Raw genomic sequence first — 14,437 nt, 5'->3', positions numbered from 1 at the left:
TTGCTCTTACCCTTACATGTCTATATACAAATAATAATTAAATGTTTCATCCATGCCACACCTTCTTCCAAAATCTCCAAGGCACGTGGACCATAACGGAGTAATTGCAAGGCATTCTGCACAAGGTTTGGCCTTGAAGCCTACTCAAGAGTAACAGCTAGCACAGAACACAGCTTCCCCCTTAAAACAGGCAGCATCTTCCAGGTGTGCGCTGGCTTCTCATTCACCTCTGGGTGCAACTCAAGCTATAGGTTTTGCTCTACGATGCTCAGTATGGTCCCGGGATCCAGCAAGTTTAGAGACCTGCTCCCTCACTGCCACAAGAGCGCCTGATGTGTATTTATTTGTTCATAGCCCCTGCATTTGAAAGTCTTGGGGCTGGGGGTTGAGGACTCAACTCTACACAGGTCAGGCAAAGTCACTCTTGTTCCCCTCAAGGGCATAGTGTTTTTCCTCAGACTCCTCCCTGAAGGGGGTTGTCCCGGAGAAGGATATATCAGCTGAACCTTTGGGGCTGTGGGAGTGTTTTGGTTAATGCTGGGGCTCAGGCTCAGAAAACTGGTCCAATGGATGCAGTTTAAACGTCCCCTAAATAAATCAATTACAAAAATCCTAAACTAAACTGAATAATTCAACAACAAAACCTAACTAAACTAAAATGTGCCGGATTAAACACAACACTCCACATCAGAATGAAATCACAAATAAAACCAGCAAGCTGTGCCAAGGGCCTCCAGGAATAAAATGTCTGTAAATCTGCTTCCCAGAGGGGCTTTTTCTACAGTCATAAGGGAATCTCCAAGGACACAAAGGCAAAGCTGAAAATCGCTCCCTACATGCAAACCCCTGGATCCATGCACTCCAAAGCTCAGACAGGAGCCCAAGACCCAATCCATTCAGTTGAAACCAAGTTTTCAGGCTCAATCCTGCTCACACAGGCAGCCAGGAAAGCGGCCATGACACTGAGCAAGCTACATCCTATTCATACAGGTGAGTTTCATTGGAACAGCCTCACCTCACGTAGAAGTCCCCAAGATTTGGATCAGCTTCTAAATTCCAGCCCCCTGCAGCCAACAGCAGGGATCACAGTGCAGCTGAACTTCCTCATCTGGCTACTCTCTTCTGACCCCTTTAGGTTGACAGAGGCACCGCATCGCATTCTTCTCCACCCCAAGGGCAGACGACCCGAGTCACTCTGCCCGGTAGGTAGCGAGAGCGGCTCTGACCGCGTTTGGACAGATCCAAGGAAAACCCACCTCAAGACCCCTGTATAGCTGTATTACTAACCCTACTGCCCCTGACCTAAGAACACTGCACAGTACTTGACACATTTTGAGCTAAACAATGGGAACTTTAACTGATCCCACACACTTTGTTTCTAAATTAAAAAAAAAAAATTTAGATCTTTTCCAGCCTCACACACAATTGTGTGGCCATGACAAGAACCAACCCAAAACGAAACAAAACAAACACCCTCTATGTATACCAAATCCACAGCAAAACTGGGCCCCAGTAAACAAATGAATTATCGTCACTGACCAAGTTATGCATAATTACCATGAGCCCTGGCATTCAAGAAAAGAGGTAGAGGGATTTTAAAATATATTTCACTGGGATTTCTCTTTTGTTTTACTGCACCTATGCCACGACAGGGTTTTTTAAGAAGCCTGCTCTTCCATCTTTACATGTGACCTGCACTTCAAACCCACGGTAGGTAAGGCAGACTTTCAAAGAGAAATCCTAGCTGTGAAAAGACAGAACTCAAGAAAAAAAAGAAAGAAACAAAATCCCATGTTAAATCCTAAAACATTTTCAGAGGCAGCCTGGCTCAGGTCATTATGAAAAATACTCTAAGGGTCACGCTGGTGATGGAAACAAAGGGTATTCATGCTAGAAAATGCTTCTCCTTTGCTATACTGGGCGTACAATCCTTAACATTACAAATCTAAGCCCTTTTGCTCTAATGACAGAGATTTTAGTGCTGGCCTCTGCAAAATCATCCCCCCGGCCCTCCCCACTTCACTAAGGTGACTGTCACCTATGAACAGGTCAGGCCTTCCTTGGGAGCCTGACACAGCCAGAAAAAACACTCACCAACACCTAGAGCAGCACAAGCCTACCCAGTCTAGGGGCTCCTTTAACTGCAGAGACTGAGAGTTTTTGGCATTGTGCATGTGCAGGAAAGTTTGAGGGGACTGAGGGGAAATGCTGAATAATGGTTCAAAGCTGAAATGCATTGGAATGCACCAAAGGGACTTTCGTAATTTAAACCATTCTTAACTGAAAATATTTGGGATCCATGTAAATGGGGGATACAGACCTAAGTATGCAATTTACGAGTCTCCTGCCTGCAAAAATTTTTGTGCCTTCCTGGCATCCTGCATGAGCAGGAAAACACAGGGGTAGAGACCCGGGCAAAATAAACCCTTATTTGAACTGCAACGATTGAGGGTGCATGAACCTAGTGGGCGGGGGGGGGGGGTCTAGCTCTCTTTAGCCGCAAACATAGAGGGTGCATGGGAAATCGGGGTGCAGGCCTATGCAATGCAAACTCTCCTTAACGCTGAAGATTTAGAAAAGATGCATAAAATCCGGAGAGCTCCAGCCCCCTTCAATTGCAAAGCCGGGGGGTGAGGGGGGGGGTTCGGGAAACACACGCCTGGGCAGTGCCTGGACTCACCTAATGGCAAAGCCTTTTCTGCCTGCAAGCGCCTGTGTCCATGAAAGGCACAAACCAGAGCGGGGGGGGGGGAGGGGGGGTGCGTCTGTCCGTCTGCCCGCCCCTAGCCCCGGAGTGACCCCCCTGCAAGCCCCCGCCCGTCTGCCTGATTACCCACGCGCCCGGTGGGCTCGGCCCGCGCGGCTCTGATTGATGCCCCGGCCAGGCTCCGAGACGCGCCCGGGGAGGGGGAGCCGCTGCCGCTGCCCGAGGGAGGAGACGCCGAGGCAGCAGGCGAGACGCGGCTGCTCCTCCTCCGCCTCGCAGGAAACCAGCGGTCGGTCACAGAACTAGCCGAGGCGCCGGCCGCCGTCTGCAGCTGCAGCAAACGAGCTGCGACGGGAAGGAGGGGGGAGCGATCCGGGCTCTGCCGGGGGGGAGGGAGTCGAGCCGCATTCCTTGCTGCTGCTGCTCTGTGTGTGTGACCTGCCCGGTGCTAATGCAGGGGTGTGGGGGGGCAGCCCCTGTCACAACCTCACTGCAGGGGGGATCCACATCAAAAGTCCCAGCCCAGTTCCTTAGCTGCCTAGGGGCAGCCAAGCTGGGAAGGCACCAAACAAGTGACCTGCTAGGTCTGGCATTGCTCTAGCACTCCCCTCCCCACACACGCTTATTCTTGCAGACCCATGCACTGGGGAGGGCTGCGCAGACCCTCTTTGGGAGGCCAGGGCACATTCCAGGCAGAGAGATACCCTGAGAACAATGACCCCTCCTGACCCCTTGGCAGACAGGAGCTCACTTGCAATGGCTGGCCATGTTCCCCTCTGTCAACCCTGCCCAAGAAGCTGTGCGGGAAAGGGGTCTTTCTTTCCTTTTACTGGGTTGATTTTGCTTCCAACAGTTTTACAGCAGCTGGTAAAAGGTTCAGGCCCAAGGTAAAAACCTCCAGCTCCTAAATCTCCTGCTTTCCCAAACTGGTTCCATAGCAATATGCAATTTACTTTCCAAATCAATCCTCCCTTATCAGACCCCAAAGGACCCAGACAGGGCCTGAGAGCAAGCACTGATTTTGATTAAAGCCCTTGATGTTACAAATTCATTTGACAGGGTAGAAGAGTTGGATAAACTCAATGTAACCTTTGCAGAAGGGCGGGCGGGGCCAGATGTTTGGGTCATTCTGCTCTCAACTCGCAGCCCCAACAGGAGTAACTCACCCATAAGCAACTGGCTCTGCCCCATTTCAAAAACAATTCATGAGCTTGTCTGGCCTATTCCTGTTGACAGTAGGCTGATCTCATTTACACCAGAGTCCCAGCAGTATAAACTTCCCTGGACAGTATCGGGCCCACAGTTTCATTGCATGCTCTTGATACAACCATGTCAGAGGGACCACGGGTGTAATTCACACTTTCCTGCTGTATCTACAATATAAAATACAGTAAGTTCTGTGTAGTATGGCTACGGGCCCCCTGCTCCATTGATTCTTAAACCACAGTCATCAGACAGGGAAAGATAAATTGTCCCCATTTCTTAACTGTTTCCTAGCATAATTGCTTTGAATATATAGTACATGCAAATACCACAGCGCACTGTCAGGGGATTCCAGATTTAATGTGAAATTACCAGTATACACTGGAGAGAGAACCAGCTAAATCATGCTTGCCTGATAAAGGAAAGTAAAGTGCCAGAGGAACCTCTCATGTGAGTAAGGCAAGTGGGATTTGGTCCATGGATAGTAACTCACTTTTTTGTTCCTGGGTTGTAGAAAGAAGAGTAAAGTTAGCATCGATAAGGTTCTCCTTCAAGGGAGGAAGGATAGTCTTGTGGTTAAAGGGTAGGACTGGGAGTCAAGAGACCTAGATTCTGTTCTTTGTTCTGATGCAGTTTTCCTACATGTGACCTCAGGCAAGTCACTTAAGCTCCAGTCCTACAATGAGATCTACCAAGTGCAGCCCTGTTTTTGTGCAGAATCCCACTCAAGTCTGTGGGATTCCATGAGAACGCAGGAGGCCACTTGTATGGATCTTGTTGCAGGATCTGGGCTTGAGTACACAGAATTCCAGATTAAGTCAAGGGGAGCTGCAGGTGAAAATCAGACCCCCAAACCCAGAGCTGGTTCTGAGGGCCAGCAAACATGGTGATCGACCTAGACTCCAACTTTCAGGGGGCGCTGCACCACTCAGACTTTTTTAGGGGAAGGGAGACAAAAATGTTTTCTGCCCTGGCTGGCAAAACGGCTCAAACATCTTAGTACTTCAGCTACCCCCATCTTTAAAATGAGGATAATGACACTTTCCTGCCACACAGAGGTGTGGTAAGGCTAAACTAATTAGAGTTTGCCAAATGCTTTGAGACCCTATTATGCAAGATGCTATATAAGTGCATTGTTTTTACATTTTAATTTCTAAAAAGGAAAAGAACATTTTATTTTAAAAGGACTTGTATTAAGACACATTTATCAAATATAATTATCTCCATCTTTCACTTCAGTCATTTCTTAATAACTTTAGGTTGTCTTTCTGGAACACTACAACATACTCAATGGTTTTAACAAGCTTACGAAAATAATGGTTAGCTTTCTCATAGCATGAGCTACACCCAAAGTAAGGAAAATTATGCCAAGAGCACGCTGATTGCTACACAAAAATAAACAAAATAAAATCCAGTTGCTGTGCTAAAAGAATCAGAATAAAGGTTATTCTGCTGTCAAAACCTTTTCTACTTCATCTCACTGGGAGAAGGGGGCTGGGAGACATGTCAAGAAGGATTTTCTTTTCCTTTCCTAATACTAAATGACCTATTTCCATTGATGTCAGGAGTTTCCGAACTTTTTCAGTTTAGACCACATTTTAACATGGAGATAGTCTCCAAGACAACTCCCCTCCCACTTGCAATCAGGTAGCATCCCCAAGGTAACAACAGCAATTGCTTATGTAGAAAAGTAACCTTAGGAAAGTATTTAGTGTAGTTTTAGCTGTCTTTTAATGCAATTTAGCAGCTGGAAGTGAGGAGCAGCCAGCATCATGTGATCAGCCAGTTCTCAAGAGACCATCAGCAAGTGCTCTGCAGACACCATGGACTAAAGTAAAGGAGCCTCTCTGATCTGCAGGGTCAATAATAAAAAAAAAGTGCACAAAGGGCCCAACCCCGTAAACACTAATTACCCAGCATAGTGCTTACTACTGTGAGTTGTGTCACTGAAGTCAATGAGACTACTCGTGGTAGTAAACATTATGGGTGAAATTAGGGCAACCAAATAGCAAGTGTGAAAAATCGGGACAAGAGTGGGAGGTAATAGACGCCTATATAAGACAGAGCCCTGAATATCGGGAATGTCCCTGTAAAATTAGGACATCTGGTCACCCTAGGTGAGATGCTGGCCCCATTAAAGTACATGGCAAAACTCCCATTGACTTCAGTGGGGCCAGGATTTCACCCAATGTGACTTACTAATTGTGAAATAGTAATTGAAAAATTATATAGTGAGATAAATAGTATCTTTAGGTTTTGTTCTGTGATGACTTTTTCAGTGTAAACAGCTACAGCACAATATGCTCTCAAAGAGTTAATACAGATTATATATTTGCTTTGACTTCTGCAGGCCACTTACTTAACATTTTTCTAAGCAACTTTTCATTTAAACATGCATATAAATATGAATATACACAGAGGAATCATTTAAATCTGGGATTCTAAATAAAAATACTCTACTTTCCCGGAGATTTACCATGTATGACCTCATAAAGACAACAGAAGAAAAAATATCCTTCTGGATAAAAAAAAATATAGAATAGCATTTGTTTCCACAGTTCTCATTATAAAAATGCATTCAGTTACAATGATTCTTCCAACTCCAGGATTTAGTTTAGTAATGTGAACCAAACAGGATTCTAACTGATGAAAATAATTGTAACTATGTTTACAGTGTACACACATATCCCAGCTATACATATTTTTAATGTCTTAGTTCTATGCAAGACACACTTCTGATTCCGCAGCTCTCTGTATTTATGACATCACCATCTTCTCCATGGAAATCATGATGTCACACATAATGAGATTTTAAGAGTCCCCAAAAAATACTCAGATGGGGGGATGGAAAGCACCCTGAACTCAGTGTTTAAGATGAAGCAAAATAGAGCTATAAAAACAATGATCACTGTCAAGGATGAGAATGTTATAAAAGTTTTATTCTGGAGGGAGGAGGTGGTAAATCCAAAATATGTTTGTTAATCCGTCTCAAATTTATCTAGATTTCATAAACCTTTTGCATAACATGAGTATTCTGATCCTAACATGTGGGTACTTTTAATTTCCTTTGTTTCAGTTGCTTTACCCTTCCGTAAAATACACACACACACACACACGCACAAAGGGGGGGTGAGGCTGGAGCTGGTGAATGATTTGCAGTTTGCATAGCTGTGATATTTCCCCCCCTCAATCACACATGCATACTCTGCATTACATCCTTTAGTTTAAGCACCGCTTTGCCCAGCTGCTCTGTTTGCAACCTCCCCTTCCTCTGACATTTAACAAGGCTGCAGCTATGCTCACAGGGCAAAACAGCACTTTGGAGAAGGCTCAGTGACTGACAGTCCCTAGCCCTTTAAAATCACAGTTCCTGATTAAAGAAGGAAAAGAAAAAAAAATGGAAAAAAGAGAGTGGGGGAGGAGATTTGACTAAAACACATATTTTAGCAATAATCTTACCACTGGAGACGAAATTCGACACCCAGGGCAATCACAGATTGGAGGATGTACCTGTAAGATTCCTTTGGACATAAGAGTCTTCAAACTTTTCCCTGGATGCAGAGGAGGAGAAGAAAAAGAAACAGCACTGTTTTGTAAAAAAAATAAATGGCTTTGCAGAAAAAGCAACTCGGATCTTTCCACGCAAACTCACAGAGCCCTTCTCTTCCCGTTCCCACCAGTACCCACCCGACATGGCTCATGCGTGTACCTTAATTAAACTTTCTACCCTGTAGAAATCGGGAAGAGAACCACCAGCGCAGCCCTCATTAGCTTCCCTCTAACCTTGTTAAAAATGTTCTCGCAGTCTGGAGAGATGACTAATGAACATAACAACCAGGCGCTCCAGACCTGCATGTCCACCCCCTTCCCCCACCACGCACACACCGCCCCGGTGCCGTTCTGGGCACGGGTAAGGGATGCATTTGCAATTAAAAGCAACGGAGGAGATATTGAATGCAAACCACAAGGCAACCCGAGACAGCTCCCCCCCCCCGCGCCCTTTCCTCCTCCATCCATTTAACCTCAGTCCTCCTGACTCACCCCAGAGGGACTGAGATTTCCTGAAGACAGCCAGGAGCCCAGTGATAAAAAATGAGGAGAATAATAATAATTAGAGCGGCCCCTGGAGTTATTCCCCTCTTCTCTGGCGATCAATAAACAAGGCGAGGTGTCAGTCACCTCCTAATGGCTCTTCAGACCCCTGGGCTGACACCTCCAGCTCTCAGCTAATTACATGTCACACTGACTCTGTCTTTCCGCCTCTGCCCCCCACCCCCGCCTCCCTGTGCAGCGCGCCCAGGGAGAGCCAAGTCCTCAGCTCTCCACCTGCGGAGACACCCGCAGATCCTCCCCGCCGTCCCCGGGCTCTGGAACGGCCCCGCTCGGGTCCAGCTGCACCGGGGGAGGGGAGGCGGGGGAGGCGGGCAGCTGTCAGCAGAAGGCAGATCCGCCGGGGTCCCGCACCACCCAGCTGGTGGGCTGGGACCCCCCCCCCGCCCCCGAGGTGCCTTTCCTCATTTACAGAGCAACTGGAGTGACAAGCCGGCACATTTCTGCTTCAAGCACTCACAACTTCCAAACTCACTCCCCCCCCCTTCTCCAGACACACACTCACACACGCAGCCAGTTACACAAACACAGAGACAACTACACACAGACAGCCACTACTATATACACAGAGAGATAACAAGAACACACACACACAGTCACAGTTATACAGAACACAGATAACACCACACACACACACTATAAAGACAGCCACAACTGTACATACACGGATAAAACGACCCACACACCCTGCCACAACTATGCACACACAGATAAAGACACACAACTATGCACACACGGATAACAACAATGCACAGAAAACCACAACCATACACACAGGTAACGCTAAACAGAGACAACTCCACTCTTTCACACACATAACTGTACACACATATACACACACGCACCCCCAAAAATCGTACCCCCCCCAAAAGGACATATCTGCCCCCCTCCCCCCGCGAGCACTTACTTCACCCGAGCGCTGCCCGCTCCGGCCTGCGCCCCAGCCACAGCCGCCCCACCTCGCCCAAGCCGTGCCGGCCCCCGGGCTGCCGCCGGTCGGCACTTGCACCCTTTTGTCAATTTCGAAGCGCCGCGCACCCAGCAGCCTCCCCAGCTCCTCTCACTCTGCGTGGCTGTGTCAGGTGCGGAGAAAAGTGCCCAAACCCCGCCAAGTGTAAACCCCCCCCCCCCCCGCCGCCCCGCTTTAATCCACAGTCATTTCTAGACCCAGCTCCCCTCACATTTCTCCCCCAACCTTCCTTATGGCTCAGCCTCTGCTGTTCACATTGAATGAAACTTCTGCAGCCGGGTGAACCCCCCCCCCCCACTCCCCGACACTCCCCTCCCTCTAGACTACCCCCAAGCTCCCGTCCCGCTCAGGAGAGCCCGGTATCGGGGGGGATCTGATAGTCGGAGGGGGTGTCACTAAAAAGAGGGGGGCAGGGATCACAGAGGGATCCCCCAATCCAGTGCTCACATGCAGCCAGCCTCCCCCTTTCACAATGCCTGGCTCTCTGGGGAGAGGGGCGCGCGCGGCAGACAGCCGTGCCACGGGGCACCCCTGCCCGAGGGGCAACGTTAGCCGTGCCCTTACCTTTGTGCCGGATGCTCCGCTTCCAGTCCTTGGCGGTCTCCCTGCCGCTGACGAACTGGAACTCGTTAGGGGTGAGCCACTCTCCCCGGTACCGGATGGAGGGTCCTTTGCTGCCCTGGCATAACTTATTGATGTAGAGCAGCGCCTTGTTCTCCCCGCACTCCACCTCGATGCAGGGCTCGCCGCTGTCGAAGAAGGGCTGGAAATCCGGGATGGAGGAAAAGCGCTCCAGCATCAGGTCCTCGGGGAGGCGGTGATGGGGGTGGTGCGGGTGGTGGGTCTCGTGGAAGCCCAGGTAGGCACGGTGGTGGTGGGCAAAGATCTGGTCGTAAGCCGGAGGGTGGGGGGTCACCACCGGGATGGCAGCGGCCGCCAGAGGGGCCAGATAGTCAGGTAAGGTCTCCATGGGCTGGTTGAAGGCAGCCAGGGCCATCTCCTCCCTGTCAGGTCGCTCCTTCTTGATAGCAGGCATGGTGCCGCCGCGCTCCCAGGGCGCCCTCGCCTCTCCAAAGCGCAGCGGCTCTGATGTCTCCGGCGCAACTTGCCCCCGCGCTGGCTGGAGTTTGGATGAAACGCGCCAGCAGCAGCAGCCGCAACAGCAGCACCTTTGGCGCTCGGGGGCCGGAGGCGGCGGGTAGTAACCCCCGGGGGAGCCCGCTCGCAAATCTCCGCGGCTGGGTCCCCAGCACAGCTGCCCGGGATCCCTCTCCCACCGAGCGGCTAATGCACCGTAGACCCGGGAGCCGCTGGGCTGCTCACGGATCTGCCCCTCCGGACTAATACCTGACATCTTGGCGAGGTCCCTGCTGCCGTAGACATTATTTTGGTTTAAAACACTTATTGATCCCCCCCACACACCCACACACACACCCCCTCCCCGATCGACCCACCTTCCTACCACGCGGGAGGATTCCCCGCCACACGGCCCCTCGCCAAAGGAGACCGGGCTCCTTGCTTTTCTTTATTTAATCATGACAATTAAACCCCGCAACCCCTGCCCTCCCCTGCTCTCCCTCTTCCCTCCCCTCGCTTGCACAAACTGGACAGCGCCGTGGGTCCCAACGCGCCCTCCCCCGCTCCCCACTAGTTTGACCAGGCAAGAGAAGAAGTTTTTTTCGGGGCTGCCCCGCTTTCCCCGGCAAGCTGCAGAGCCGTTGCCTCTGCTTACGGCTTTATTAAGGACCGGTCCTTACTATGATGAGAGTCCATTTCCCCTCCTGGCCAGAATCCTCATCATTAAAGACCAACCGTGCCACCACCCTCCTAATGAGATGCTGCCACTACATGGCTTGCCCCCCCCCCCAGAGCGCACTGCCCCTGTCCCGTAGGTCCCTACGTGTGGCGGGCGGGGGGCTCGGGCTCCCCCTCGCCCCCGGGACAGACAGGGGGAGAGGTTCTCAGGAGTCACACGGTGCAGTTCGGAGACTGACCAAACAAGATTTCCCTTCGCCGCCGCTTCTCTAACTTAGCCCATTTAAACAGCACAGGCGCTTACACACACACACGCACACACACACACACACACACAAAGAGTGGGGGGGGGGGGGAAAGCAGCAAGCGCTCACTCCTGGAGAGGGGGGTTAGCGACGGACGACAGGCTGGCTCCATCGCCCCAAACTGAGCGTTTTTCAGCCAAAAGGGTGTGGGGCTGGTTGCAAATGCCTGGTGCCACCTTGGAAAGTCAATATGCAGCCGTATGAATGAATGGGGGGGTGGGGGGAGAAGGGAGGAAATCCTCTGGGCACTTACTATGTTAAAGGAGGGAAGACAAGGAGGAAATGCACCCTGTACAACGTATATTCATTTTTCTCTAGATCTCTATCTTGATACACACTCTCCAGTTTTACACTTGTTCTTTTTAGAGACTCTATTGCGAAAATCTATATCCTGTAAAGGGAGGTTAGATCTTTCTTTCCCCATGAGGCAAGGGGCAAGAGACTTAATATAAATTAACCTTAATATAAATTAACTGTGAGTCATGCTAGTCATGCCATGAGTTCTTTCTCAACTGTGCAGTCTCCGGGAAATAGCCACAGGAGAAGATTATGACTGAGGACCAAGTAACTTATTTGTTAGGGTAAATGTGTCTTGTATAGGATGGAGCAGGTTCCCTATACTGGGGTGCAAAGAGGCAGTGGGGTGCACTATAACAGGGAGCCTAATGAGGACAGATGTGCTGTGATGGAATAAGTGATCAAGAAGAGAAAACAATCAGAAATGATCAGTTTCCAGCATTTTACATTAAATATGCCCAACAAGTCTTGCAAGGTAAGTGACAGAAGGCGACAACTCCCTGACCCTTAACCCCGCCTCAGTAACAAACACTCTAAGCTTTCTATCTACATATATCCTTGTATTGGGGGTGGGGGGCTGAGGGGTAACCCCAGATTAAACGTGCTCTGCTACCAACAAGATGTGTATTCATTACTAGGACAATCAACCATCAGCAGAGTTAAGGGGGATAAGTGGAGCAGTTCCTAAACAATAATCATCCTTTGCACTTGTAGAATGTTCTTTAATTGAAGGATCTCAAAGCACTTCACAGACTTGGGTGAATTAAGCCGCACAGCACACCTGTGCGGGAGGTGCCATTATGTCCATTTAACAGATGGAAAAACTGAACCCCAAAGAGGTCAAGACTCAGACGGTGAACCCCTTACTGGCATGAGGGAGCAATCTACCCGTGCAAGTAATCAGTCCCACTGTAACTGCTCACCAGTGCGGGTAAAGGGTATATATTTTGGCTCTAAGTGAGATAGCCCAAGATCTCATGGGGGTGTTTCTGCCCCCTTGCTCACAGCGAATAGTACCATGCTCTGTGGGTAATGCCCTATAATCAATGGATACTTGTGTAGAAAGAACCACCCCACCTAATTAAGGGTAGCAGGTTTTGTCTGATGGTGTCTCAGTGGTAGAACTGGGGAGGGAACCCGGAAGCGCTAGATCTCAGTTTCCTCTTGGACCTACTTGACCACAAGCCTTGCTCATAGGTTAGTGCTGCAGTTTGTTCCCCAAAGATGCAAACTCTGGAACAATTGTCACTTGTAGTTCTAATGCAGAGGGCAGATTGACAGAACCCTTAACCCTCTCGTCTAGGCTCTTGTGCTGCCTCACTTTGCTCTTACGTTCTCCGATTGCTCCGGAGTGCTGAGAAGAAATCATGACTGCTATTAACACCAAACAAGTTGGGGACAGTCAGCCTGAAAGAAGCACTAGGAAAAGCTGGAGTTTTCTATGAAACAACAGAAGAGCATCTCAGAGTGGCGTTAAAGGCAGGGCGGCCATATTTTTGAGTATAAACATTGTGGTGGAACCCTCCAGCAGGAAATTTGCTCTTGTCCCCCTGCAACACCTTCTTGCCACATAGGCTTGGCTGATCTGGAATTGCAATTAGCACACCGCAGTGCACTGAAACCACGTCTCCATGATTCCTCCAGGAGGGCGCACAGGACTACCCCCTCTTTACAGCTCCCAGACCCTGCTGACCCAACTGCCCTGAATTCACACTTGAATACCCTGCCTCAGAGCACATCTGTGTTGCCATCCATCCAGACAGCCCTTAGCAAACAGCTGTGATGAAGCCCTCCTTCATTCTGAGACCTTTTATTTACCTTCAAAAAAAAGTTGGCTTGTCAAGGGGTTTTCCCAGTACTTATTAGCACCCTCACTTTTCATCTCTGCAGAACTGAATTCAAATCTGGGGTTAGTCATAAGTGAAATGAATGTGGCAATCTCAGTTCTATCCCCTATATGGAAAGACATCGATAGGCAGATGTCTATCTGCTCATGAGTGTTTCATTCCTGGAAGAGCCGACATTGTTGCAGGCCACAATTGAAGTACTTTGGTTGTGTTGTGCAGAGGCGCAGCGGGGCTTTGAGCTCCCCCACACACCTGAGGTGTGGTGGCAGCACTGGGGGAAACATGCTTCCTGCCTGCCCACACTATAGCCTGTCCTATCAATCTCTCACTCTCACAAGCACCATCATTGACTACTGAATGAATCCCTCTGACCTCCTCCCCAGCTCAACTAAAGCACAAGAACACCTGCTGGAGTCCAACTGTCTGGATGGCTGAGTTCAACAGCGGGAAGCCTGATGCTGCTCAGCTCTGGCCTCCACAGAAGAATTCTCAGGGATTAGTGTAAAGAGATTCACCAGATCAGAAAGATATTGACAAATTCACACACACCAGAACAACACAGAGAACCATATACAAAGAAGGAGCAACTTGCAAATGCTAAAACTAAGAAGCTGGGAAATATTTGGAAGTCTGGGGGCAAGATTCATCCCTGCTGGGGCCGTGATTCATCCTGTAAACCCCATGCATCAGTGCGGGGTGCCGTGTGCAGGAGGGATTCGTTCCTGGACGAGGGCAGGTAGTGTTTAAACTGTTGGCATCATCCCAGGTTTAACCAAGTGAGGTTAGCTTTAAAAGGATGGTCAGAGCTCCATAGGGATCCTGCTGGCAGAGGCTGCCTGAGGATATGCTGAATCAGGGAATCCTCCAGGTACAGCTCACTTTTGGGGCTGCACTAACCAGCTCCGGTCTTGCAGTTGAGTAGAGGTTATGGGTGCCTTGCCCTCCTGCAATCCCCACTCAGGAGGCTCTGGAGAGGGGACTGTCTTTTTGTTCTGTTTGTACAGCACCTCGCAAAGCAGGGTCCTGGTCTATGACTGGGGCTCCGAGATGCTACTGCAATACAAATATTATTACATTTTCCATTGCCAGGATCCCTGCATCCTGGAGTGTATCACTTAGGGCTGAATCAAGCTCAGGGTCTTTTATTTCTCTCTCAGATCAGAAGTGCCAGACAAGTGCAATGTATTAGCTATAGTGTAGACCAAGTTATGAGAAGAGATGGTCTTGTGCTTAAAGCACAGAA

General features: G+C 49.4%; 1 protein-coding gene across 13 annotated transcripts in view; it reads right to left on the bottom strand.

The window, feature by feature from the left end:
- The window catches only part of SAMD11 (sterile alpha motif domain containing 11), a 180,794-nt gene extending 169,769 nt beyond the window's left edge, over window positions 1–11,025 (bottom strand). For 4 of the 13 annotated variants that reach the window (XM_043531523.1, XM_043531525.1, XM_043531526.1 and 1 more), the window contains exons 1-2: window positions 9,555–10,388; window positions 7,370–7,461 (exon numbers count right to left, since the gene is read on the bottom strand). In XM_043531523.1, the coding sequence (XP_043387458.1) occupies window positions 7,370–7,461; window positions 9,555–10,344 (882 nt within the window). In that variant the 5' untranslated portion in view covers window positions 10,345–10,388. Of the gene's footprint in view, window positions 1–7,369; window positions 7,462–7,951; window positions 8,152–8,927; window positions 9,039–9,554 lie in introns of those variants that run through there. The other 9 variants (XM_037880960.2, XM_037880963.2, XM_037880962.2 and 6 more) reach the window with 9 other exon arrangements.
- Between the last annotated feature and the right edge of the window lie 3,412 nt (window positions 11,026–14,437).

Source organism: Chelonia mydas, chromosome 18 (genome assembly GCF_015237465.2).
Source record: "Chelonia mydas isolate rCheMyd1 chromosome 18, rCheMyd1.pri.v2, whole genome shotgun sequence".
NCBI lineage: Eukaryota > Metazoa > Chordata > Testudines > Cheloniidae > Chelonia > Chelonia mydas.
The sequence above is the reverse complement of the archived record's forward strand: the minus strand, read 5'-3'. Positions and strand labels throughout refer to the sequence as shown.